Source organism: Thamnophis elegans, chromosome 6 (assembly GCF_009769535.1).
Source record: "Thamnophis elegans isolate rThaEle1 chromosome 6, rThaEle1.pri, whole genome shotgun sequence".
Classification (NCBI taxonomy): Eukaryota; Metazoa; Chordata; class Lepidosauria; order Squamata; family Colubridae; genus Thamnophis; species Thamnophis elegans.
Window position 1 is genome coordinate 56,101,743 of NC_045546.1, and position 26,253 is coordinate 56,127,995.

The 26,253-nt window shown below is 40.1% G+C and overlaps 1 protein-coding gene across 1 annotated transcript; it reads right to left on the reverse strand.

The window, feature by feature from the left end:
* Nucleotides 1–354: 354 nt before the first annotated feature.
* Nucleotides 355–23,482, reverse strand: RSPH1 (radial spoke head component 1). The gene is made up of 10 exons (XM_032220381.1): nucleotides 23,421–23,482; nucleotides 22,070–22,183; nucleotides 21,379–21,484; nucleotides 19,294–19,384; nucleotides 18,011–18,146; nucleotides 17,279–17,344; nucleotides 13,820–13,991; nucleotides 5,969–6,097; nucleotides 2,058–2,506; nucleotides 355–462 (listed from the first exon to the last, which is right to left on the reverse strand). The coding sequence occupies exons 1-10, from the start codon at nucleotides 23,472–23,474 to the stop codon at nucleotides 355–357; spliced, it is 1,425 nt and encodes a 474-aa protein (XP_032076272.1). The 5' UTR covers nucleotides 23,475–23,482.
* Between the last annotated feature and the right edge of the window lie 2,771 nt (nucleotides 23,483–26,253).

Genomic DNA, 26,253 nt, shown 5'->3' on the forward strand with positions numbered 1-26,253 from the left:
AAAAAGGTTTTGTTTCATTGATTATTAGTAAATATTTGGTTTTGCAGTTTTGTACAATGCTATATTCCAATACTTTGATTCTGGAACAGAAAGGATAATTCCTACAGCCCCATTCAAAAACAATACAGTTTTGAATTACATAAACAGAGTCATCAAAGGAGGAGGGAGGAAGGAAGGAAGGAGAAGCAAAAATCCAAGATGGCAGGCACCACCATGTGATCTTGTCCTTGCCCGAACTGCAGTTTCTTCACCTTCTTCCCTTTTCTTTGTATACAGCAAAAAGCTTCCCAAGATGGTGCCTCTTAATTCAAGTAGGGTGGACTAGAACCATTTTGAAAAATCACAGCACTTTCTCTAAATAGTTTTCAGACATTCTAAGCCATTAGCATTGTCTTGTGTACAGTTTTTCAACAAGAAGAAAGATGGGAACATGTTGTATCTTTGGCCTTCCATAATTAATGACTGTGGAGGAGAAGTAATAGGAAAAAGAGGGAACAGGAGCAATTACAGTCTATCAGCTGAAGAGACAATGAAGTTAAAACTGCCTGCTGGAACATAAAAATTGATGCAGAATGCAGCTACATGGGTATTAGAGGGTATTGGATAAACACCACTACTTTGAATCACATGAATCCTTGGCAGGCTCCTTTATATTCATAACTCAAGGACTACCTGTATTGGCTTTTCATAAGGCCATGAAGACTTGGTTGTGTGCCCAAGCCTAGAGACCCAAAGTTTAGTTTAGTTTAGTTTATTGTCATTGTACATGGTACAACGAAATTATATGTCGTCTTCAGTGCACATTACAATTATAAAAATAAAAACACAAACATACGTCCCTTATTCTATATAATTGAAACTGAAAACCCGATATTGCACTATACCATAGAATTCAATATGGTCATTGCCCTGGAATAGAAACTGTTTTTCACCCTGTTTGTCCTTGTTTTTATTATCCTGTACCGTCTGCCAGATGGTAATAGTTAAAAAAAAGTGTGCAGGATGAGATGGATCCTTGAGAATGTTTTGAACTTTCTTAAGGCAGCAGGAACTATAAAGCTCTTACAAAGAAGAGGGGAGAGGGCAATCAATGATCCTCTGGGCAATGATGTTGACCCTCTGTAGTGCTGTCCTATCTGCCACTGTGCAATTGGCAAACCATACACAGATGCAGTAAGTTAGAATACACTCTATGGTGCAGCGGTAGAAGGTCAACAGCAGTTTTTCATTCAGTTGTTGTTTCCTGAGAATTCTCAGGTAGTATATTCTCTGCTGGGCCCTTTTGACCAGTGCTGCAACCATTCCACCTCATCTTGATAGGCAGACTCATCCCCCCCACTGGAGATTAGTCCCACCACGGTTGTATCATCTGCAAATTTAGTAATAGTATTACTAACGTAAGTGGAAATGCAGACATGCACATAAGGACTAAGGGATTCAACACGCAACCCTGTGGTGTACCAGTGTTAAGAATAAGGGCTGAAGAGATATAATTACCTAATCTGACCCTATGAGAGTGGCCAGACAGGAAATCCATAATCCAAAGGCAGATTGAATAAGAAAGCCCAAGATTCATAAATGTAGGCACTAGTCTATGTGGAATTATTGTGTTAAATGCAGAGCTAAAATCTACAAAAAGCATCCTCACATAGCCCCCCCCTCCATTGTTCCAAATGAATCAGAGCAGTGTGAAGAATGATGGCTATAGCATCCTCTGTAGATTTATTTCTTCTGTATGCAAACTGGTGTTTATCAAATGTATGCAGAAGACCAGAAATGATATGCCAGCAGACCAATTTCTCAAAGCACTTCATGATGATAGGAGTGAGTGCCACTGGTCTGTAATCATTGAAGTTATTGATAGGAAACTTCTTTGGCAGTGAAACAATGGTGGAAGTCTTCAAAAAAGATGGAATAGTGGACTGGAATAAAGACCGATTGAAGATCCTTGTAAAGACTCCAGACAACTGATCAGCACAGTTTTTAATCACTCGGCCAAATATACCATCAGGTCCGGCAGCCTTTCTAGGGTCCACAGCCCTCAGAATGTTCCTCACCTTCTCTTCCTCCACAATGAAGTGTGGGCTACAGTGGACTGGTGGCTGTATTATAGCTGTCTCTGACGTCTCCACTTCAAAGCGAGCTAACAAATGATTCAGTTCTTCTGCCAATGAAGCATCTCCCTCAGAAGTAATGACATTGGTTAGTTGATGGTTGGTAATTTGTTGAATCCCTCGCCACACTTGCCTCATGTTATTATTATAAAAATTATCTTCAATCTTCCTCTTATAATCAGTCTTGGCCTTCCGAATACCTTTCTTCAGACTAGCTCTGGCAACACTGTATCTTGTCCCATCACAGGACCTAAAGGCCTTGGTCCTGTCACGCAAGAGGCGCTGGACTTCCTTCCAGGGCTTCTGATTGGGATAGATCCTAATACATTTATCCACAGTGATAGTGTGTGTGCAGTGTTTGATATAGCACAGAACAGTTGCAGTGTGTTCCTCTAGGTCAGGTAGTAAAAGATGTCCCAATTTGTGTTCTCAAAACAATCCTGAAGTTGTTGGGAAACATCTTCTGGCCAAGATTTCACTGTCTTTATTATAGGCAGAGCCCATCTCCCAAGAGGGATGTGTGCTGGGGCTAAAAGCAGTGACATTCTGTATGGTCTTATAGTCCCAAATGTGGTAATTGTATAACTTTATAGCCATGTTTAATATTGGTATATACTTTGTCCAATATGTTTGCTCCTCTAGTAGCACACTTAACATGCTGATAGAATTTAGGGAGCACTGCTTTTAGATCAGCCTGATTAAAGTCTATAATATGATATGCACAGCATCAGGATACTTATTCTGCTGATTACTAACAATGTTGTACAAGAATCCCAAAGCTATGGTAGTATTGACATCAGGTGGGATATAGACTGCAGTAATCAAAACCACACTGAATTCCCAGGGAAGATATATGGGTCTACATTTAAGAGTCATGTACTCTAGATCCATGGAGCAGTGGCTTACAGGCTTTATATTGATACACCAGCTTTTTTTCACATAAAGGCTTAAACCTCCCCCTTTGCTCTTGCCAGAGTCTCTATTCCTGTCCTGCCAGTGAGCTATGTAGCCTTCCAGCTCAATAGCTGCATGCAGAATGAGTGAACGAAGCCAAATTTCTGTGATTAGCAAAACACAGCAGTTCTTGATGTATTTAGTCTTTGCAATATGTAGCCTTAATTCATCCATTTTGTTAGTAAGAGATCTTGCATTGGTAAGAAATATACTTGGAATTGAAGGCTTGTGTGGAACCTACTCAGCTTAAAAAACAACCATGCACGATATCCTCTCTTTCTCATCCTGTCCCTCTGTTTTCTCCGCCTCCTCCTCCTCCTTCCTGCAGGGATAGTAATCCATGGCTCCCCCAGGGGCCTAGCTGTCTCCTCCGGTATTTTATGGGAATGTATAAAATTGTCTATAATAGTCTTTTCACATTTCAATCCAATTTGTAACAAGGCTTGTCAACTATAGATGCCTCTTGACCCACAGGGTTCATCTATGTGTAGAGCCATCTTGAATGGCAGTTGGAACTAGCTTAATTCCATTAAGCTCTTCTGTGTGTTCTCCTTCTAGAGATGTTGAAGGATGATGATGTGGCAGCTTTTCCAAAGGCTAAATAAAGGCTTGCCGACTATAGGTGCCACTTGCCCCACAGGGTTCAATAAGGGGGGGGCGAGGAAAATCCAAGGTTCCAATATAGCAAGAGTGTTCTGTCATTTCCACAAAGTAACAAAAAATCTTAGCTGTCTCTATCATGTTCAAGCATTTTAAGTTACCAGTTGGATAACTTTAAGCCAATAATTCTCTCTCGGCAACAACTCATCTCAAAGATTGTCATGGTGGGGAAAATAGGAAGAGAACGGAGAATTAGATATGTTTATCACCTTGAGTTATTTATAAAAATAATAAAGGTGAAAAAAATCTTGTTAAAACACACAAAAAGGCTGTAATATGTGAAGATCACTGTACAAAGACAATGTAGCATGCAGAAGTGGTCTTTGGATTCATTTTGCCTTTTGATTTTTTTCTCTCTCTCTCTTAAGTGTTGCTAGCTCATAGTGGATTATCCCTACTTTTTTGCTTTCAACATGAAAATATAGTGGGGCAAAAAAGTATTTAGTCATCCACCAATTGTGCAAGTTCTCCCGCTTAAAAAGATGAGAGAGGCCTGTAATTGACATCATAGGTAGACCTCAACTATGAGAGACAAAATGAGAAAACAAATTCAGACAATTACATTGTCTGATTTGGAAAGTATTTTTTTTTTTTTGCAAATTATGGTGGAAAATGAGTATTTGGTCAATATCAAAAGTGCATCTCAATACTTTGTTATATATCCTTTGTTGGCAATGACAGAGGTCAAACGTTTTCTGTAAGTCTTCACAAGGTTGGCACACACTGTTGCTGGTATATTGGCCCATTCCTCCATGCAGATCTCCTCTAGAGCAATGATGTTTTGGGGTTGTTGCTGGGCAACACGGACTTTCAACTCCCTCCAAAGGTTTTCTATGGGGTTGAGATCTGGAGACTGGCTAGGCCATTCCAGGACCCTGAAATGCTTCTTACGAAGCCACTCCTTTGTTGCCCAGGCAATGTGTTTGGGATCATTGTCATGCTGAAAGACCCAGCCACATTTCATCTTCAATGCCTTTGCTGATGGAAAGAGGTTTGCACTCAAAATCTCACGATACATGGCCCCATTCATTCTTTCCTGTACCCGGATCAGTCATCCTGGTCCCTTTGTGGAGAAACAGCCCCAAAGCAGGATGTTGCCACCCCTGTGCTTCACAGTAGGTATGGTGTTCTTTGGATGCAACTCAGCATTCTCTCTTCTCCAAACACGACGAGTTGTGTTTCTCCAAACAGTTCTACTTTGGTTTCATCTGATCATATGACATTCTCCCAATCCTCTTCTGGATCATCCAAATGCTCTCTAGCAAACTTCAGACGGGCCCGGACATGTACTGGCTTAAGCAGGGGGACACGTCTGGCACTGCAGGATCTGAGTCCCTGGCGGCGTAGTGTGTTACTGATGGTAGCCTTTATTACGTTGGTCCTAGCTCTCTGCAGGTCATTCATTAGGTCCCCCCGTGTGGTTCTGGATTTTTGCTCACCGTTCTTGTGATCATTGTGACCCCACAGGGTAAGATCTTGCGTGGAGCCCCAGATTGAGGGAGATTATCAGTGGTCTTGTATGTCTTCCATTTTCTAATTATTGCTCCCACAGTTGATTTCTTCACACCAAGCTGCTTGCCTATTGCAGATTCAGTCTTCCCAGTCAGGTGCAGGTCTACAATTTTGTTTCTGGTGTCCTTCAACAGCTCTTTGGTCTTCACCATAGTGGAGTTTGGAGTGTGACTGTTTGAGGTTGTGGACAGGTGTATTTTATACCGTTAACAAGTTCAAACAGGTAATGAGCGGAGGACAGAGGAGCCTCTTAAAGAAGAAGTTACAGTGAGAGCCAGAAATCTTGCTTGTTTGTAGGTGACCAAATACTTATTTTCCACCATAATTTGCAAAAAAATTCTTTCCAAATCAGATAAAGTGATTGTCTGGATTTGTTTTCTCATTTTGTCTCTCGTAGTTGAGGTCTACCTATGATGTCAATTATCTCTCTCATCTTTTTAAGTGGGAGAACTTACACAATTGGTGGCTGACTAAATACTTTTTTGCCCCACTGTATGCTAAGAAGAGATTCCCCTTCCTAACAGAAAGACTAACTAACATTGCCAGCAGTCCTGGACAGGGAAGTGAAAGGGAAGCCTATTGTGGTCCTATCTTAGATTAGATGTTGTATTGTAGATCATTTAATCAAAAAGCAGGAGATAAATTGTATAAATACTTAAGCAGCAGAAGTCTCTTTTGAGTAACCAGCTTACTTATTCACTGCATGTTCCCTCTCCCTTTCCCCTCACCCTGATCTGCTTGGTCATCTTTAACTGCCTCCTCTTCTTCCTCCATATCTTTTGGTGAGGAGGCCTCTCCTGCTTCTGCAACAGCCTCAGGACTTTCTGAGTGTGCTTCAACAGCACTTTCCTCGCCAGCTGAAATAAAGGTGTGGAGAAAGGAAGGAAAAATTAGAAGAGCAAGTAATAGCTGACTTACTTAATACCATGCTATTTCTTTTAATTAATAATGTATGACATGAAATTCTCCTTCTAAACAGATGGAAAAAAGTCTTTTTCCTTATAAGACAAATACAACAATAGATATTCCTAACACAGAGGGGGGGAAAGCAATTGATTAAAGTAATGTAAAAACATTAAAGAAAAAAGGATAGTCTTGCTTTTTTCTTCTCCCACTGCTATCAAAATTCATGAAAAGATCTCATTGAAGGGGGAGATTTTCAAAAGATGTAATTTCAAGGATAAAATGTTCTAAAATTCAGACATTATCACAAGATCCATATGAGTATAAAATGACATATATAAATCCAGCAATATACAGCAGGACCACTTGTGATTCACTTAACCCTCAAATAGTTCTATAAAGAGTCAGTTTGACATCTTGATCTTCAACTAATGTCTTATATGTCATAGTTAAAAACCTGAATATAGTTTGGTGGTTAAGTACCGTATTTTTCAGAGTATAAGATGCACCTTCCCCTCCCCCCCCCCGCCAAAAAAAATCTGGGTGCATCTTAAACACTGAATACGGCATTTTTGGCCTCGCAAAACCCCACCGCGCGCATTCAATTTTTTGCAAAAATGGACACGCAGAGGGTTTGGAGGCCTGTAGAGTACTCCTGAGGGCTGGGGAGGGCAAAACAAGTGAAAAAGGGCCCATGTTTCACAAAAATATCAACGCATGCACAAGGAAGATGGCTGCCTGAGCTCTACCGCTCAGGTTTCGAGAGAGAAAACAGTCAAAAATATATGGAGCCGAAGCCTTGGAACCACGGTGAAGGGAAGGCTTTGTAAGATCAATATAAAAGGACTTTGGAGAAGCAGCTACCAGGAGGAGCATTGCTCTCGGATGGTGCTGCTTCTCCCGGACAACTCCTGCTACGAACACCGTAACCCGGCCCCGCTACCGCAGGGAGCTGCAGGAAGCCATTGGGCTTGTGCTGGAGCGCCGGTGCGTTTCTGCTCTGTTTGTGTTCCGCTGCCTTGGAAGGGCCGGTGAGTCTATGTTGGTGTGTCTTGGACTGGGCGGCTAGCTTCCTCTACTACCGCTGCTGCTGTCCGGGCATGCCCCCTCCTCCTTCTTCCACCGTGGCTCCTCTGCCTCGCTGTCACCACCACTACGGAGCTTTTTGGGTGATACCATCGCGGAGCCTTTCTACTCGTCACTCCGGCTGATGCAGTTTCGGCTTCCTCAAACCTGGTGGCCAGCTTCTTCCGCTACTGCCGCTGCCATCCGCTGCTGTCCCGAGTGCGCCTCTCCAGACGGCGCTGCCTTCTCTAGCTGCCTCGCCTTCGGCGCCACCAATTTTGGGGAGTTGGTGTGCCCTGTGATCAAGCGTCCATCTTCCTCCACCGCCGCCACTCCTGGTTTCGGATGCGGCCTCTTCCTCTTCTTCTCCTCTGCTTCGACCTCTAGGACAACGCCTCTGCGAGGACCTTCTTTGCTTGCCGCTCCGGGTGCTGCAGCGGTCACGGGGATCTTTTACCTTGCCGGTAGGTTGGCATTTTGCCTGGTGACTTATGACCCTCACAGAAGGAGAGGACGGGGGACTAAGAGGACAGAGACAGGGGAGCCTCCCCCCTCCCCAACTGGCGCCAATTCCCTCTACCACCCCAGACCTTTGGACTTTTTATATTCTTCTGGACCCCGCAGGGGAGAGAAGACCGTGAGCGAGGAACCCCCCTTCTCCCCTCACGAACTACTACCAGCCCCAGCCACTTCGAACTTGCGCTAACCGCCTTTGCGGATTTAAGAACTGCGTTCTTAGCCTGTTTGTTGAGTGCATGAGGTATGAATGTGAGAGAGAATGTGCCCACTTTTTAACTTTATTAATTATTATATTATTACATTGTATTTTAATGATTATTGTGGGGTGTGTTTGAGAAGAGTGTCTGACAGCTGCATATGAGAGGACTGGGGGAGCGACCTGGAGCCCCCTCCACTGAGTGCAGAAGCAGAAGTGGATGGGGGCCCAGATTTGCCTCCCGTCCTGGAGTGAATGGTGCATGCGGCCTACCGGGAAGAATGGGGGCCGTGGGAGATGGGGGAGGATCTACGGGGATGGGGGAGGGTCGGAGCATTTTGGTTACGACTGGGAGGGGCAGATATGATGGGAGCTGTAGGGATAGCCATTATCGGGGAAGAAGGACTCGCTACATAACAGCGATTCCTTGTTCCGGCCCTTCAGACTCAACTCAAGGACCTGGTGGCACAGCAGATCAGGGCCAAGGTCTCAGGTTGCTGTTGCTAAATGCCAGGTCTGTGGTAAATAAAGCTCCCCTCGTCCAGGACTTAATATTAGACGAAGAGGCAGACCTGGCATGTATAACTGAAACCTGGCTGGGCCAAGAGGGAGGAGTCCCTCTCTCAGAAATGTGCCCAGATGGGTTCCAGGTGCTTCACCAACCACGACACCAAAGAAGGGGTGGGGGAGTGGCAGCTATCATCCGATGGTCATTAACTCTTCGCAGGATCCCTGCCACTGTTCCCTCTAGGTGCGCGCCTGCGCGGCCGCGCACATCACAAGCAGTTTCTATCTGTCACGCAGAGTTTTCTGTAAAGCAAATGTGGGGAAGTCCTTTGCAGGCGGCTAGAACTGGCCGCCTGCAAAGGACCTCCCCAGACTTGTTTTGATGAGCCGCCAGTCCTCTTGCTTCTTCTCCTTCACCGGCAAAGCTCCCGCTGGCGCCCCCGCCCATGGCAGTGGTGCCTCTCCCTCCACGCGGAGCACCTGAGCTGGCTCCCACATTATCCCTCCCCCTTCCTCCTCTGCCATGCTTTTGAGGCCGCGGGAAAGGCCGTAGGAAAGCGGCGGAGGTTGAGGCGGTGGCAGGGGTAACCCAGAGCCCAGCTGAGGTGCTCCGAGCAGAGTGGGAGGCACCACCACGGCTTTGAAATGCAACCCCCTGGTCCCGCCAGCCGCGGATTTGATTCGGCGTAAGTGGGGGCCGAACACATACTGAGCCAACTTTGCGCAGTGAGGCCGAGTAATTCAACCCCCCCCAAAGAACGTGTGTGTGTGTGTGTGTGTGTGTGTGTGTGAGAGAGAGAGAGAGAGAGAGAGAGAGGGAGGGAGAGAGAGAGAGAGAGAGAGAGAGAATTGGATCAAAATTGGTGGCCAAAGGAGTGGAGGGAGGGAGGGAAGGAAGGGAGGGAGGGAGAAAGGAAGCCCTGCCCCCTGTGAAAAAAACTGAAGATGGAGCAGTGAATGAATAAACCGTAAAAGCAACAAACAGTTAATGCGTAAGTAAGCTGAGGAGCAAGTTCTCAACTAAGGAAGCAATATAAGAAAGAAATATAAAAAGCTCAATATGCCAAAACACTTATTTTAGTCTTCATTTAATTACTTGTATTGTAGTCTGATGTAACATCTTTTTAAAGTTAATGTTAGTTAGAAAAGATAGGGTACAAAACTTAAATAATAAAAAAATTGTACATTCATTTTGAAAAATAAATGCAATACTTGATTAATTTCATATCTTTATTTAAAATAGTTTTGGCATGGCGTATGATTTTATTGACTCAGTTAGAAATGATGTGGATGTTGTATCTGATTCTGAGGTATATATATTCTTAAGTAACATAACATATAGCATATTGTCCAAACTTGCTAGACTATTTAATTGATCTTACTACTTTAAAGGGGGAGAGTTTCATGAAAAATTATTTTATTACATTTATGTTGCATTTATATATTATATTTATTACATTTATATTCCACATTATATATTTGTATTGTTATTTTAGTGTATATTGTCAATTTCGATAGATATTATATTGATATATCAATCCTGATTTTAATCATACTAAATAACAATTACTGCTATTATTTATCAGCATTACATATTTACAGTTTTTAATATTGAGCTAGTCATATTTTAGAATAATAGCATTATCTTTTAATAGGATAATTGGCAAAATCTAATTCACATGTGATGGGTTGCATTCCAAAGAAATGTGAGAGGACAGGTTGCCTGCAAAATGCCAGGACCCAGGACCCTGTTGGTGCCATGTCTCTCTCTAGCCAGTCTAACAATCTAAAAGCTGAGCAGAGAGCCTTTTTTTTTTTCAGGGTGAGCGGAAAAGTATAGTGTTTGAGTGGCACTTTTCATGTCTGGCATTCATCAGGCTGAAACCTCGCTCGCAATTGGCGCTTGACGCTTGGAAGGTTGCGCAAATGTCCAGCAGACGCGACAGCAGTTCAAACTGTGGCTCTCTTAGGTGCTCAGGCATGAAACTGTGCAGCTCACACACTATACTTTTCCGCTCACACTGAAAAAAAATTAGAGGGAACATTGATCCCTGCCCCAGAGATTGTGGGGTGTGAGTCTCTCCTCTTGAAGTTGGACCTAGGGGTTCAATTGGGCTTGTTCCTGGCACACCTACCTCTCAGCTGCATCACAACAGCCCTGCCTGCGCTCCTGGAGGGAGTAGCCGGGTTGGCAGTGGAGTTCCCCAGACTAATGGTACTGGGGGACTTTAATCTGCCATCTCTTGGTGAACACTCTGATGGGGCACAGGAGTTCATGGCTTCCATGACAACCATGGACTTGACCCAAGTAGTTCAGGGTCCAACTCATAGGGCAGGACACACACTCAACCTTGTATTTCTCTCGGGGCAGTGGAGATGTGATCTTGAATTAAGGGGAATAGAGACCTCGCCCTTGTCATGGTCAGATCACTCCTTGCTGAGGCTTGACTTTAGGATGCTACTCCCCCATTGCAGGGAGGTGGAGCCGATTAAGTGGTTCCGCCCCAGGCACCTGATGGACCCGGAGGGATTTCAGAAGGAGCTTGGAGGGATACCTGACTCCCTTGTCCACAATCCGATGGAGTCCTTGGTCGCTGCCTGGAATATTGCAGCGGCTGAGGCACTGGATCAGATTGCGCCTTTGAGGCCTCTCCGCAGTAGTGGATCCAGGAGAGCACCTTGGTTCACCGAGGAACTCCGGGAGATGAAGCGCCAAAAGAGATGCCTAGAGCAATGCTGGAGAGCTAGTAACTCCGAATCTGACCGAGCACTATTAAGAGCCTTTATCAGGACTTATTTAGTGGCGATATGGGAGGCAAAATGTTCACATTTTTCCGCTCTTATTGCATCCGTGGAATCTCGCCCAGCCGTCCTGTTTAGGGTGACCCGCTCCCTCCTGAAAGGTGAGGAGGCGGGAGAACCCCTACAGGGAAGAGCTGAGGAGTTTGTTCAGTTTCTGTTGGATGAAGTCACTCAGATTTGGGCAGACCTGGACTCCACTTGGGCAATACCAGCTGAGATGCTGGGATGAGTTCGAGTTTGTCACCCCTGAGGAAGAGGACAAGGCCATGGGAGCAATGAGTGCCTCCACCTGTTTACTGGACCCGTGCCCCTCTTGGCTGCTTTCGACCAGCAGAGAGGTAACACGAGGCTGGCTCCAGACGATAACAAACGCATCTTTGCAGGAGGGGTCTTTCCCGCAACCATTAAAGGAAGCAGTGGTAAAACCCCTCCTCAAGAAGCCTTCTCTGGACCCAGCTACTCTTAAGAACTATCGTCCGGTCTCCAACCTTCCTTTTTTGGGGAAGGTTGTTGAGAAGGTGGTGGCGCTTCAATTCTGAAGGACCTTGAATGAAGCGGATTATCTGGATTCCTTTCAGTCTGGTTTCAGGCCTGGGTACAGCACAGAAACCGCTTTGGTCGCACTGACCAATGATCTCTGGCGGGCTAGGGATAGGGGACATTCCTCTATCCTGGTGCTCCTCGACCTATCAGCAGCCTTCGATACCATCGACCATGGTATCCTTCTGCGACGGCTGGAGGAGGTGAGAGTGAGAGGCACCGTTTTACGGTGGTTCTCCTCTTACCTCTCTGACAGATCGCAGTCGGTGTTGGTCGGAGGGCAAATATCGACCCCTAGGCCCCTTAAATGTGGTGTGCCACAGGGTTCGGTCTTGTCCCCCCTCCTATTTAACATCTACATGAAGCCGCTGGGCGAGATCATTCGACAGCACGGGGTTAAATACTATCAATAAGCAGACGATACACAATTGTATCTTTCTGCCCCGTGCCAGCTCAGTGTAGCGGCGGACGTGATGTGCCGATGCCTGGAAGCTGTCAGGATCTGAATGGGGGTGAACAAACTAGTACCAAATCCCGATAAGACTGAGTGGCTGTGGATGCTGCCCCGAAGGACAGCCCAGATAGTCCATCCTTAATCCTGGGGGGTGAAAACTTACACCCCTCAGAGAGGGCCCACAATTTGGGGGTCCTCCTGGATTCACAGCTGACACTGGAACACCATTTGTCAGCTGTGACCAGGGGGGGTCTTTGCCCAGGTTCGCCTGGTGCATCAATTGTGGCCCTATTTGGATCGGGAGGCACTGCAAAGGGTTACTCACGTCCTTGTCACCTCTAGGCTGGATTACTGGCTACCCTTGAAAAGTGTTCGGAGACTGCAGCTAGTCCAGAATGCAGCCGCGTGAGCGATATTGGGTGTACCAAGGTACACCCACGTTACACCTATCCTTCGTGAGCTGCACTAGCTACCAAGTGGTCTCCGGACGCAATTCAAGGTGTTGGTCATTACCTTTAAAGCCCTACATGGCTTAGGGCCAGCGTACCTGCAAGACTGCTTACTGCCACATACCTCCCTGCGGCCGGTGAGATCCCACAGATTGGGCCTCCTTCAGATGCCGTCAGCCAGACAATGTCAGCTGGCGGCTCCCCCGAGGAGAGCCTTCTCTGTAGCTGCTCTGGCCCTTTGGAATGAGCTACCCCCAGAGATCCGGACCTTGCCCACTCTCATGGCCTTCAGAAAAGCTGTTAAAACCTGGCTATTCCGGCAGGCCTGGGGCTGTTGACCTCATTGTTGATGTCCAGCCCCGATCAGATCGAATGCATGTTGTGATTTTAAATCTGTTGGTTTTTTTATTTTTTATTATCCCTTTTCCTTTTTTGTAAGATGCCCGGAGACCTTTGGGATTGGGCAGCCTATAAATCTTATTAATAAATTAATAAATTAATAAATTTTTGCCCTCCCCAGCCCCCAGGAGCACTCTACAGGCCTTCCAAACTCTCTGCACATCCCGTTTTTTGCAAAAAGAAAAGGGGGGGATGTGCAGAGGGTTGGGAGCCCTGCAGAGTGCTCCTGGGGGCCGGGGAGGGCAAAAACCTTTTTTTTAATTTACCTCTTAAAATCTTGGTGCGTCTTAAACTCCGGTGCATCTTATAGTCTGAAAAAATGAGGTACTTGCTTTGGTGGCTGACTACCAGTACACCTGCTTCAACAGAGGTAAAATATGCATAGTGTCTCCTATCAGCAACTTTGCTTTCACATTCTACACCAATGGCAGTTTCCATATCACATATAAGGTTAACTCCATATAGATCACATTACAATAATCTACACTATACATAAGGTAAGCAGACTACAACTGTAGCTAAACAGTTAACCTATCTAGAATTATTGGTATGCTAGTAAAAACTGGTAATAACTACTCCTTAAACATAATACAAATTTCTGGCAATACAAACAATGACAGTGATGACTCTGGATTCTCCCTAACAATATATTTTTCTGGGTGTGTGCAAAACTTTGATCTATCAAATTGGCATCCTCTAAAATAAGTGAAAGATTTCTGGATTACTCATAAGACAAAATACAAACCTGCAGGAACTCCAGATTCCTCAGTTGATGGGCCTTCTGCAGCTGCTGGAGTTACTTCTGGAGGAGGTGGCTCTTCAGGTACCCATAGTGTTAGGTTGGTAATTTTTGTTGCTTTCCATTTTGGAGCCACTGGTATCAAAACTTCCTCCTCCTCCTCTTCTTCTGTTTTCTCCTAAAGAAAGATGAATGTTCAGGACAATAATAGAAATGAAAAAGGAAAGGTCCAATCTATTTGTGATAAAAGCTTTTCTTAAAAGTTTATGAAGACCCATTCATAACAGACTTCATGCATTTTAGCAACTCTCAACAATGCACAGAGCCAGATATTTCTCCAAATCTGGATTAATAAAACATGTTCCTCATGGGTACTGTTTAAAATTGTCTAAAACCCTCAGATAGGTTTTCAGAATGTTACAGCTTAATTATTGGTTAGGTAATTATTGGTAAGAAGCATATTACAAAGGGTACACTATCTGCTGGTCAATTTTTGATCATAACACAAAATGCAGAACAAAAAAAAATGTCACAAACAGTTTTGGATGTACCAGAAGCACTATCCTCTTCACTGCTTCATTGTTAGGAGTCTTCAAACAGACTATTTTCTTTATACCACCAATTCCTGGTTTGTGTTTGACCCAAAAATATTCTAGATTTAAACATTGGAGCTATTTGCTGGGAGAGTTTTGTCTAAACCTATATTTATGACCTTGTCACTTCTATTTAGTGACAGTTCTTGCTTCGACTAATTGGTTTGAAATATTTGTTTTACTTTGCTACGTTATGTTAAGTCTAATTAATCAGATGCCATTTTTTAATCTGTGCATTGTTTCTATGATTTCAATATCCTTATAATGATGCTGAAAAATCCAGTCTCCATTCTGGAAATATTTACCAAGAAACTCCACACTAGATGCTTCAACAACAGCAACAAAAAAGGTAACGACTGAATCCTGGCATTTTCTTATATTTTTAAAAGGTTCAAGAATATTTCCCCTTGAAACAGCTAGGTGCATGGAGAATTAAGAGGGTCACATGACAAAGAGTGTGCTGTGACACAAATGCCATCTCTTAAATATTTAAGTGCTGCTCGATATATTTGTCATGCAGTATTTCATGAAATTTCTTTTAAGAAACCTATTGGCTGTCCCATCTGCCATTGATTTGTCTTTCTGTACAACAACATCACACTTCTCTTGCACGGTCCCTAAAATTCACCTTAATCCATCACTGTGTTTCACTCAACACTCTGGAAGTCCTGGGAACTACCAACATAAATTGCAAAAATATTCTGCTATAAATAAAAATGAACCATCATATTAAAACAAAAGCAAGCAAACAAGCAAAAAATTGTTAAAATAACTGTTTGTGGTTATAATGCCAATTAATACACCAAAAGATTTTTTTACCCAACATTTCCTTCTAACTTAAGTCACATGCAAGCAAATCATGCAGAATCATTCTATTTCAAAGCCAAATGGCATCTCTTTTGAAAAGGCAGAGGTTTCAATAGCTAATTGTTTCTCATAATTCTGAGTAGAAGGCATTTCTTTGTTACTCCTTCTCTTTCCTTTGTTTGCATGGTACTGTATGAGCTAAGCAAATTACAAAAAGAATGAAATGAAATGTTATTTTTAATATGCAAAAGTTTAAAAGTTCAAAAGGATAAGATGTATAACAATCATGTGTGTCTGAAAACTAGATATGCTTGCTTTATATTTATTTATTTGATTGATTGACTGATTGATTGATTAATTAATTTCTATAGCTGCCCATCTCAGCAAACAACTCTAGGCAGCTCACAATTTAAAACACATGTTATAATTAAAATCTTAACAATAAAATAAAAACAGTAAAACATCAAATTTGAGTATGTACAAAGCAAGACATCTGGTCTCACATATTTTGTGATATGTCATGTCAGTGGCTAGTAGCATCTCATTGCTTTGAACATAAGGCAATTCTTTGCCATCAGTTCCACAAAATAACTTTTTGCATGGATTTTTACAGCAAATATTGAATGCCGTAACTTGTTCAGATTTGCACTGAAGGTAAGAGAATTGAGAAATTGAGTAAATGAATTCTGTATGGAATCAAGACAACAAAGAAAGGGGGGAGGAGGAGGAATGAAAATGCTGATGTTAATTCCTTTGTGCATATAGGAGCCCTATATTGAATAAAGATAGGATTGCCTTTTTGCATACAGTCTATTTTCAATAACTACACAAAATTGTAAAACTGTTACTTTTGATTTGGGCAAACTCTCGATGCATCAGGTGGCAACAGAAACGTTCTTAAAATCTTGCTTTAATTAATTATAATTTAATTAATTATAAATTAATTATAATATAATTAAAATTAATGCAACCACTACTAAGTCAGGGGTATCAAATTCGCGACCCATGGGCCGGATGCATCGCGTGCTGGCCACGTCCACCCCTGGTTTAGCTAAGGGGGAAAAAGTTGCGATACATCTTGTGTCACAGCGAGTTTGACACCCCTGCACTAGGTGATTCCACTGACCTTGCAAAGTTAGGGAAAAGTGAATATTGTACAGAACTGCCTTTCACCCTATTTGTCCAAGGTCACTGTTGATTCAAGGCAAGTCTTGCTACAAAAGAAAGGCGGGGAAGGGAAGGAAAACCAAAATCACTTTCTCTTCTAGAAAAAAGCCAGCCAAATGGTTGAAGTGATCTTAGCATCGTTAGCTCTCAAAAATCTTGCCTTGTTTTAAAAAGTACCGGGTGAAAATTTGTGTGCATCTTAAACACCAAATGTAGCCCCGCCTACCCACTGGCCCCCACCCTTTGGCCTCTACCTCCCAGCAATTTACCTCCTTGCAGCAAATGGAGAAAATGGAGCTTGCGGAGGTAGCAATAGGCTATGGCAATCCCTGCAGCCTGAAACACCTGATCATCGGGAGCCCCGTGCTTAAATGAAAGTGAAACTTGCTGTTTGCTGCAAGGAGATAAGTCAATAACTATAAATGCCTATAGAATGTTCAAATTATTAGACTTATTTTTTAAAGACAACTTAACAAAATGAAGAAGCTTTTTAAAATAAATGCTTGATCTGAAGAGACCCAGTGCTATTGTATCTTCTTTTAAATAGCAGAGAATAATGTATACTTCCAGAAAGCTGTACAAGTATAGTCTGAAATGTAACATCACAAACAGTGTATATCTTCTGTACTGTTTGCTGTTTGGGGCAAGGAGGCAAATTGCTGGGAGGCAGAGCCAGATTTTTTTCTCTTGTTTTCCTCCCCAAAAGCTAGGTGCGACTTATACTTCGGAGCGTCTTATACTCTGAAAAATATAGTACATGTAAATTAAAATATACAGTTTGTTACAACAGTAATTACTTTATTATTTAACTATGACAGAATTAAATAAAGTAAAAACAAAAGTATAATTCTGAGCATTCTGGTTGTTAATATGATTAACATAATCCAATAGCACATACCTCCTGACAATATTCACCATGTTGCTCACATCCAATATCAAATATATACTTCCCAATACCTAGTGGCTGTATAAGCATAAGAACGTATATTAGTAATATTTTGACAGTTTCATATTCTAAAAACACAAAATATTTCCACAATTACGCTGGCCATACATGGCATCTATCATCTTCAAAGTTGTATAAGAAGAAAGATTAGTTTCTAAAGCCTTTTTTTTTAGAAAGGAGTATATTCAGAAATCAGCAAGAAAACACTTCAATCTTTCAAGGTCTTTTGCTCCTGACTTGAAGATTGTGACTACCATATTGTTCATGAAACCTACTTTCATTTTCATTTAACTTAATTTATACATTTTTCTACGTGCTCGTTTATATATCATGCCTCTTCTAAATTGAAGCCCCAAACCTTATGCAACAATAAATGTGTTTTTTAATATGGTCTGGATTCTTAGTTACTTTTACTTCAGCCATTATGAAATCTGTATGCAAATAAAACAAATATGTTCTTGCTAATCAAAATCTCTCTAAAGCTCCCTCAAAATAGTGATTGAAAAATACTTGTTCATCTAAACGACTATGCAAACACTGGAGTCTTTTGTACAAAATGAGCTTCTGGATACTAGTACTATCGTTACTGAAATTGGGTGAGATACAAAAGAAGCTGAAAGTCTTTTATTTTCTATGCCTAATGTACATTTTTTCAGAAAGTAATATAATTTCTTACATACATACATTTTTATTCACAAACTTTCCCTGGAACCTGTGGTTTAGATGAACAAGTTCAGCAGCTCCTTCTTGTTGTCCATTTGCCCAAGTGCCAACATATTTAGAACCAGTTAATGCATATAAATAAGTACCTTGCCCATGTCTATAGGAGAGGGGGGGAAAAGAGTTGTTACATATTAAGACAGAAGAAATTCTTATTCTTAATCCTGCGTGCAATCTTCTTCAGGTTGTCAAGGAATCAATTAATTTAAATCAAGGCAAATTAAATACAGGTAGTCCTCGATTTAAAATAGTTCACTTAGTGACCATTTGAAGTTATAATGGCATTGAAAAAGTGACTTATGACCTTTTTTCACACATATGACTGTTGCAGCATTCCCACGGTCACATTATCAAAATTCAGATGCTTGGCAACTAACTCATGACAGTTGCAATGTCCCTGGGTCACATGATCAATTTTTGAAACCTTCTGACAAGCAAAGTAAATGAGGAAGCCAGATTCATTTAACAACCATGTTACTAATTTAAAAACTGCAGCGATTCAGTTAACAAATGTGCCAAGAAAAATCATAAAATGGGACAAAATTCACTTAACAAACTTCTCACTTAGCAACATACATGTTGGGCTAAATTGTGATTGTAAGTTGAGGACTATCTCTAATTAAGTGTTAGAAAAAATCTGATTTTAATCATTGATTTAAATTAAATTACCTGCATTGAAATCTGCATGTGTTATATAGATATATTTATTTCCAATATGAATGCAAATCACTGGGTTGCTGCAACATGTAATGTATATTGATTTTCAGTTAAAAACAGTCTTCCTTTCTTTACTATATTTATATGGCTGTCCAATAACATTGTTCTCTGGATGGCTAATGGTGTAAAATAGTACAAACTATAACTATAATCAAATCTAATCATTTTTGACAATAGGAGATAGTAAAAGAAAAGAAGATAACTAATAATAAATGTTTCTGTTATTATTAAGACTTTTTGTTGTTGTTAAATGAGATCAGTTGCTCAGGAAAAAACCAATGAATGTCAATGGTCCCTCTATTAAATTACATTATTAGGGCTGTAGAAAATGCACGACCCATACTAGTTGGAAAATCACTGAGAACATTTTCATCTACAGTCTATTAGTCTCACAATAGACAAAATAATTATACAGACATATTCTCAAAAGATGAAAGAAACTGTAGCTTAACATTTCTGAAGGAGAACACAGAACTACACTTGTTATTTTTAAGAAGTAAAACAGAAATGTGAAACTAGAAGAAGCAAACCTGTAATTATTGAACCATTCTCCAGTGTATGTGTCTCCATTTATATAAGAGTAAACTCCATTTCCATGTCTTTGGTCCTCCACCCAGTCTCCTGCAATGAATAGGCTTTATAAACCATAGTGTTTACTCTTTAATTTGAATGTTTATATTACTTTAAAGAAATGAACACAGAATTTATGCAGTAATAAAAACAATCCAAATTTTATTATCATGATTGAGAACAAGGTCACACTGAACTAAAAGAATCCTTAGGAAAGTAATGGCAATCAGAGTATTATTTATTTGTTTGTTTATCAAACTTCTTGTCTGGCCATCTCCTCCATAAAGTGGCTCTTATCAACCTCAGAAGTTGTAATGGTATGTAAGATACAGGAAGAAAGTGATGAGGCTAAGGGAACAGTCAGATAAAAGACAACTTAGCCTGCAGCAGAAATCTGAGTGGGGTCAGAGGTTCAGAAAGGGACCCTCCCTAGTTTCTTGGGCTGTAAAAGGGACAGGGAAAAAATGTACTTCCAGACTTACAAGATTGATGAGATTCTTGTGAGGCACACCAGATAGGAAGCACAACCAGATGAGAAAACTCTATCTTAGTGTAAGGTTACATTCTAGACTCTGAATAGAGTGGAACTCTAGTTCCTCTGGCTACAATTTATCAGTTAGAAAGCTATGGAATGTAATATCTTTTTAAAAAGATGTGATCCTTTTTATATGCTAAATTGACTTCATGGAGCAACCTAACATTAAAAATTGGGGGAAAGATGGTAATATGAAAAAAATGGATGAAAGTGAGGATATCGACTTTGGATCAATAGATGGCATGGATGATTTTTTAACATACACTACACTAAGAGACAAATTTCATCTATCAGATGTAACTCAGTGACAACATCTTTTTAATAACATTGTTTTGACCAACAGGATTTTCAATTTCTGAGACATCCGATACCCAAACTGCTAGTTAAACCATTTAAAACAAAACAAAAAATAATGATTAGTTTCTAAGTAATTTGTTATTAAATTATTATTAATAACAATTTGTTATTAAATCATGTTGATATGCAGCTGGTAAGAGAGGAGTGGTCCTAATCTGCGGAGGCCTAATATATATTTACTATTAAAGCAAAAAAATACTATTTTTTAAAACAATACTATTCATAAACCACTAAAGCCCTGTCGCTCAACTCTATTGTTGAGATCAGAATATGGACTGGGATACCCAGAGTAACTGTTTCTAAAATATCTTACATTTAAGAGCAGAACACATGATGATTATCATCTGTAATTTGGCTCTTTTTTATTAAAAAAAATTTTTTAAAATGCTTCCTAGATTCTTATTTTAGTACTGTGGCTGTCTCTCAGAGAATTACATAAGGAAATTGATAAGCAGTCTAAGAAAATGGGTCTTCCCTTTAGAAGATACTCTGTGTGAATGTGGAGAAGAATACACCTCACATATGTTACGGTGCATACGATGTCCTTCATCATGTATAGAGGAAACCTTATGCTGGTGAGAGAAAATGTTGCTGATGTGGTCCAATACTGGCGAATGTCATTGAGTTTTAATCCTAATTCTAAAATGGGGAAAGAGTTATTTTCTCAACTTTCTATTCTCTAGTTTAAAAGCAAGTCAAAAAGAGAAACTACTGAAGCAATGGGAATATCAAAATTGACATAAGAAACACCTGTATGAGCGAGGGAGTAAAAGAATTAAGAAATTATAAAAAAACCTTTGTAAACAAATGTCTGTACATAAACGTTTATGTATTAGAAATAAGTACAAATCATTTAAGTTGCAGTTATTTTTTGTAACTATAAAAATTGTTATAATTTAGAGAAGAAAATTGTCTATTGTTCTAGAACATTAATGACCCCTTTCCCACCCTTTTATCACATTGTTCGCAAATTGTAATCAAAATATATTGTGGCTTTAGGGAATAATAAATAATAAAGAAATCTTATTTTCACATGCATATTAATTGTACTTAGATAAATTTCCTTTGATTTAACAACATTATTAGCTACCAACATCTTCAATAATTTTCTGTCTATGATGTGGCACTATTTGATTGAAGAAAATATAAGTACCTTCATATTTAGATCCATCTGGATAAATAAATGTTCCATTGCCATGTTTTTTATTTTCAAGGTATTCTCCAATGTACCTTGCACCATTTTTAAATCTGTATAGCCCCTGAAACATATACATTACAGAAATGCTTTATTGCAATGCTTATACTTGGGAAATGACCCAATACAAAACAAGTGACATACAGTAAAATATTATACAATAGTCTGCCCCAGTCATGTCATTGTATTCCATCTCTTTTTGGGGTTTCAGTTGTATTCTAAGCTTATTGAGCATGCTCAGATCTTACTTGATTTTGGGATTCTTCTATCTATAGGATCTTGGACAACCATTTGTCTGAAATGCTATATAGTTTCCTGCTAGGTTAGAGGGGTTGGACTTGGAAGACCTGCAAAGTTACTTCCAATTCTGTTATCTACAGGGGGAGTAAAAAAAAAACACCTCCAAGATGATAGACATGACAGTGTGATCAAAGTTTTATACATGCATCAACATCTAATGCACAAAAGGGCAGAGCTTCAGTCATGTGACTACCCTTGACTACCATCAAGTAAATAAATAAATAATAAACAAGCAAACTGTGAGTTTCCCTGAAGTTATTGATCTTTATCTCCTGTTAAAGCTAAGAAAATGCAGTTTTTTTTTTCATTAGTGTATATAATGAATAAATTATTTCTAACTAAATCTTACCTTTCCATTTCTTTTACCATTTGCATATTCTCCCTCATAGGTATCTCCATTAGGTAATCTGGCTTTCCCATGTCCATGCCGTTCACCAGCCTCATTGCGTCCACCTTCATATTCCTAGTTAAGTAACAATAATGACCATACTGTATGACATTCTACGCTGCTGTTCAGATGCTCAACCATGAAGGCCTTGCTTCATGTTATCAGATAGGAACTACCTTGCAGACAGAAGGAGCAGAGAGATACTGATTTGAGCAGTCGTCCAATGAGCTTCATTACCAAATGGAGATTTGCATCTCCTTGATCTCAGTCCAATATTCTAGCTACTATAGGATACCCCAAATCATTACTTAGCTATTCTTGATACACATACTAAATATTAATATACTTAGAGAATTAAAATGTTTCATAGGAATACACAAAGTTACTTTATCGTGATTCAGACCACTGGTTCAATACTACATTGTTATTAGACTATAATGTTCAGTACTACACTATTATTACCCTGAAACAATGTTGGTATTTTTAAGATCTTGCAAGATCACACTTGCTTTTGTTGCCAAAAACACTATTATTCCTCTGGAAATTTCCAGGGTTTCAAATAGAAATTGTTCCTAATGCTAGGAACTGAACAGTTAGAACAATTAATCAGTTGAACAATTTGCCTCCAGAAGTTGTAAATGCTCCAACACTGAAGTTTTTAAGAGATTGGACAACTATTTGTCTGTCATGGTATAGGGTTTCCTGCCTGAGCAGGGGGTTGGACTAGAAGACCTCCAAAGTTCCTTCCAACTCTCTAGTCTATTTTCTAGTCTAGTCTCTGTTCTGTTCTAACCTAAGACTTTCAAACATGCAGTTAATGTGTTCTGCAAGTAGAATAGTTCTCCTTCCCATTTAAAAGCAATGTGTACATATCTGCTTTCTTATTTGAATCTTTTAAAAAAAGAAAAAATAACCAGCTTGTTCCTTTTATTTTAATAGCACCTTTTAAATAATTTGTGGTTTAATATAATATTTTGGCGACTTGTTGCCACCCCAATGTTCTGAGTTTTAATTGTTTCTGCATTGGTTTATAATAAGCTCAATTCATGATTTATGATGACTTGTGTTTGTTTCTTCCAAACGTTCCTGTCATAAAAATAAGCACGAATCTAGTAGCAAAACATTCATCCTGAATAATATTGCTGAAAAGATGTCCAGCCATGTGGGCTTTACTCAGAGAAGCAGTTCCCAAGGGAGAGCCTCGCGTTTACAACTCCTGACTCAGTCAGTACTCCTGTACCCCGTTGTCATTTATAGCCAGCCTCTTCTCTTGATCTATCTCTCCCCCGTCCCATCCCCATTCTCCACTGACCCCTAAATCATTCTCTGCCTCCTCTTCGATCTCTTCTGAGCCAAGATCCGACATGCTGCAGCCAGTTGTATCACCATGGAAACGGCGTTCCAGCGAACACGCCCCCTTCCCGGCGTCTAAGGAGGCGGAAACACTGGAGTAGAGTCGCCGTGGCAACCTGGGCGGTGACGTCCCCCCCCCCTCTCCAACCATCCCGCTTCCTTTTCTGTGTCAGTTACGCTGTTGTCTGATAGACAGCAGGAAGAAGTTTGTCAACGCAAATTACAGCTAAGCGTTGTCAAATCGTTTAGCACAGGTTTGTTCCTGTGAATGGCTGGGAGCACCTCATTGCAATTCCTCTGTAATTCAGTCAGAAAGCGAGGAGTCTTCGATACCACGCCACTAAGGGCAATAGCTATGTACAGCTGAAATTTCAGTGTAATCCCTAAAGTTTTTACTCAGCCCAAAGTTTTTACTCAAGAGACCACATCCTGGTCGCTGTGTAAACAGGTCTTATTTCCTTTTCTTGCTGTATTTAAGATTTCTGCCTCGGAATCATTTAAACAACTGAGTACAGACTCACAGGCTTACAAGCTTATCATTGTCCCATATTGACTCTTTCGCCTGAATTAATACTTAAAAAATTCCAATAAAAGCATTTCATGTATATTTTCTAATTGTAGTCCTTCTAACAGCAATTAAGGTAAAATTGTCATAGTGGTAAATGTCTCTATCATTCATTATATTAAGCCATAATGGCATGTGCTTATCTTAATGTAGTGAGTAAACTGACAATTATGACTTGTAATTTATGGAATAGTAACTGAATCAGCTAAGTATGCTTAACCAAATTACAGCGTAGCACAATACATGCTAAGAGTGGTTTATCTAAGCCACAAGAAGTAGAGGCTAAAATCTAGCCTAATTTCCAGTTCTGTTTCATATCATAGTCTTATGGTTTAAGTCCCACTGAGTTAAAAAGATATATTCAAAATGAATGTGCATACTTTCATGATGCTGCAATTACCTTAATGTGAATATTTTTACACTGAATTCTATTTTCCCCCTCTCGTTCTGTATTATCTGAAAAGTTAAGCTTCATTGTTAGCATTTTAATATGGTAGTCTAGGTCTATTTTTAACTTCAGGAAAACATTTCTTTCTTAGCCAAGGCCATTCTTTTCGTATAAAAGAACTTGTCTTTTTGGCACTACACAATAGAGACCATATTTTGAAAGTTCCTGAATACACTTGCAAGTTTTAAGAAAGATACAAACCCAGCTGGGAAAGAGTAATGTAACCTACTAATTGGCTACTTGCGAAATGCTATCTAGAATCAATGTTTTCTATTGTTGAAGTCTTACATGTAATCATTGTGCAATGTAGTGAACTCTGTGACTTTTGCTATTCTAATGGTGATGGGTTAATCCTATTATGTCCTAAAGGTCATGTTCTGTTCTTAGAGTTTGGGTGGAGAAGGATGTAAATTTTAATCCCATTGCTGGAGGTGTTTTGATTGTGAATAGACACATTAAGAAAGACTGAGGTTGCTTTCTGCCTCTAAGAACATGTTTCTCCATTTCTCCTTTGGGGAAATATAATATTTTGTCTCTTAATATTTCATTCTCTCGAGTGGAGGCTTCCTACATATGTTTCTGTACTGTATAAAAACCTTTGAACCTCCCGCTTAATAAATGCTGTTTGTTTTGCCTATATTACTTTCACCAATATAATTCACATGCACACAGAGTATAGTTATACATATTAAAATTTGTTTAATTTAATTTAGTTTGTTGTGACAACCAAATAGAAGAAAACATGGTTTGAGACTAGGTTTTGTTTTTCTTAGCTAACTAAAAAAATGTTTTTTTTTCTTAAGGGACAGATTATTTTATGTATTTGACTTACCCTGCCTTTATTTTTTGTCAATTCAACACAATGAACACACCTAATGCTCCCAACTCCTATTTTCCACACCACAACGCTATAATGTGGGTTGGGCTGAGTAGGAATGATTAACCCAAAGCTGATTTGCAGAATACAAACAATAGCTATAGAATCTGAAATATAGTAAATTTAAAAAACTTGTGGATTGATATAATCTCTATAGAATATTGAGGAACAAATGGGAAACATTGCCTACAAATTTTCTTCCACTTTTAACACAGGGGCCTTTAAATGTGAACATACATATCAGTATTTCTTTCAATATATTAAATCAAACTTGTCTTTTTTGTGTTTTCCCTTTCCCCCTTCCCTTTTTACCAAAATTGGTAGACAAAGATCAAGGAAAAGTTGACTGTACCGATAAAGTATCTCTGTGAACTGATTAATTCAGCCCAAATCATGTCATAGATAACAATTCAATAAATATTTCAGCATATAACATACTGTAAATTATTTTCCCCTAACCATTATTTATCACAGGCTTACTTTCTATCTCATTATTAATACTTTACAGTGTGTCTACTCTCTGCCCCTCAATTTCCTAAATTATCATGAGCTTCACATTGGGAAGTTCAGAGCAGTCCCCCCATTCCTTGTTTCCAAGAACAAGAAGTTGGTAGATTCTGTTTTTTCAGAAGACAATTTTGCATGTGGTAATTTTTGGTTTGCATGGAAAAATACTGCCTTCTGCAAATCATGCTATTTGCCTAGGAAATTTTGCATCATCCCATGATGTGCATTGATTGCACTGACTGCCACCAAAGACTGTAGCATCAGCAAAGACCATGTAATTTATCACAAATATATCTAGTCATATATTTGCCCAAGAAATGACAATGCAAGTTTACAGTTTTGGCTGTTTTAGCCAATGAAATATAAAGTACCAGTGCATAATTATTTCTATTTGG

Excerpts from the sequence above, each read along its gene's own strand:
- RSPH1 (XM_032220381.1), bottom strand. The coding sequence starts at position 23,474 with ATGTCGGATCTTGGCTCAGAAGAGATCGAAGAGGAGGCAGAGAATGAT. Across the intron at positions 21,485-22,069 it reads ATGGTAAAAGAAATGGAAAG|GGGCTATACAGATTTAAAAA; the intron begins GTAAGATTTAGT and ends TATATGTTTCAG. Across the intron at positions 2,507-5,968 it reads AGATGACCAAGCAGATCAGG|AGGAACACACTGCAACTGTT; the intron begins GTGAGGGGAAAG and ends TACCTGACCTAG.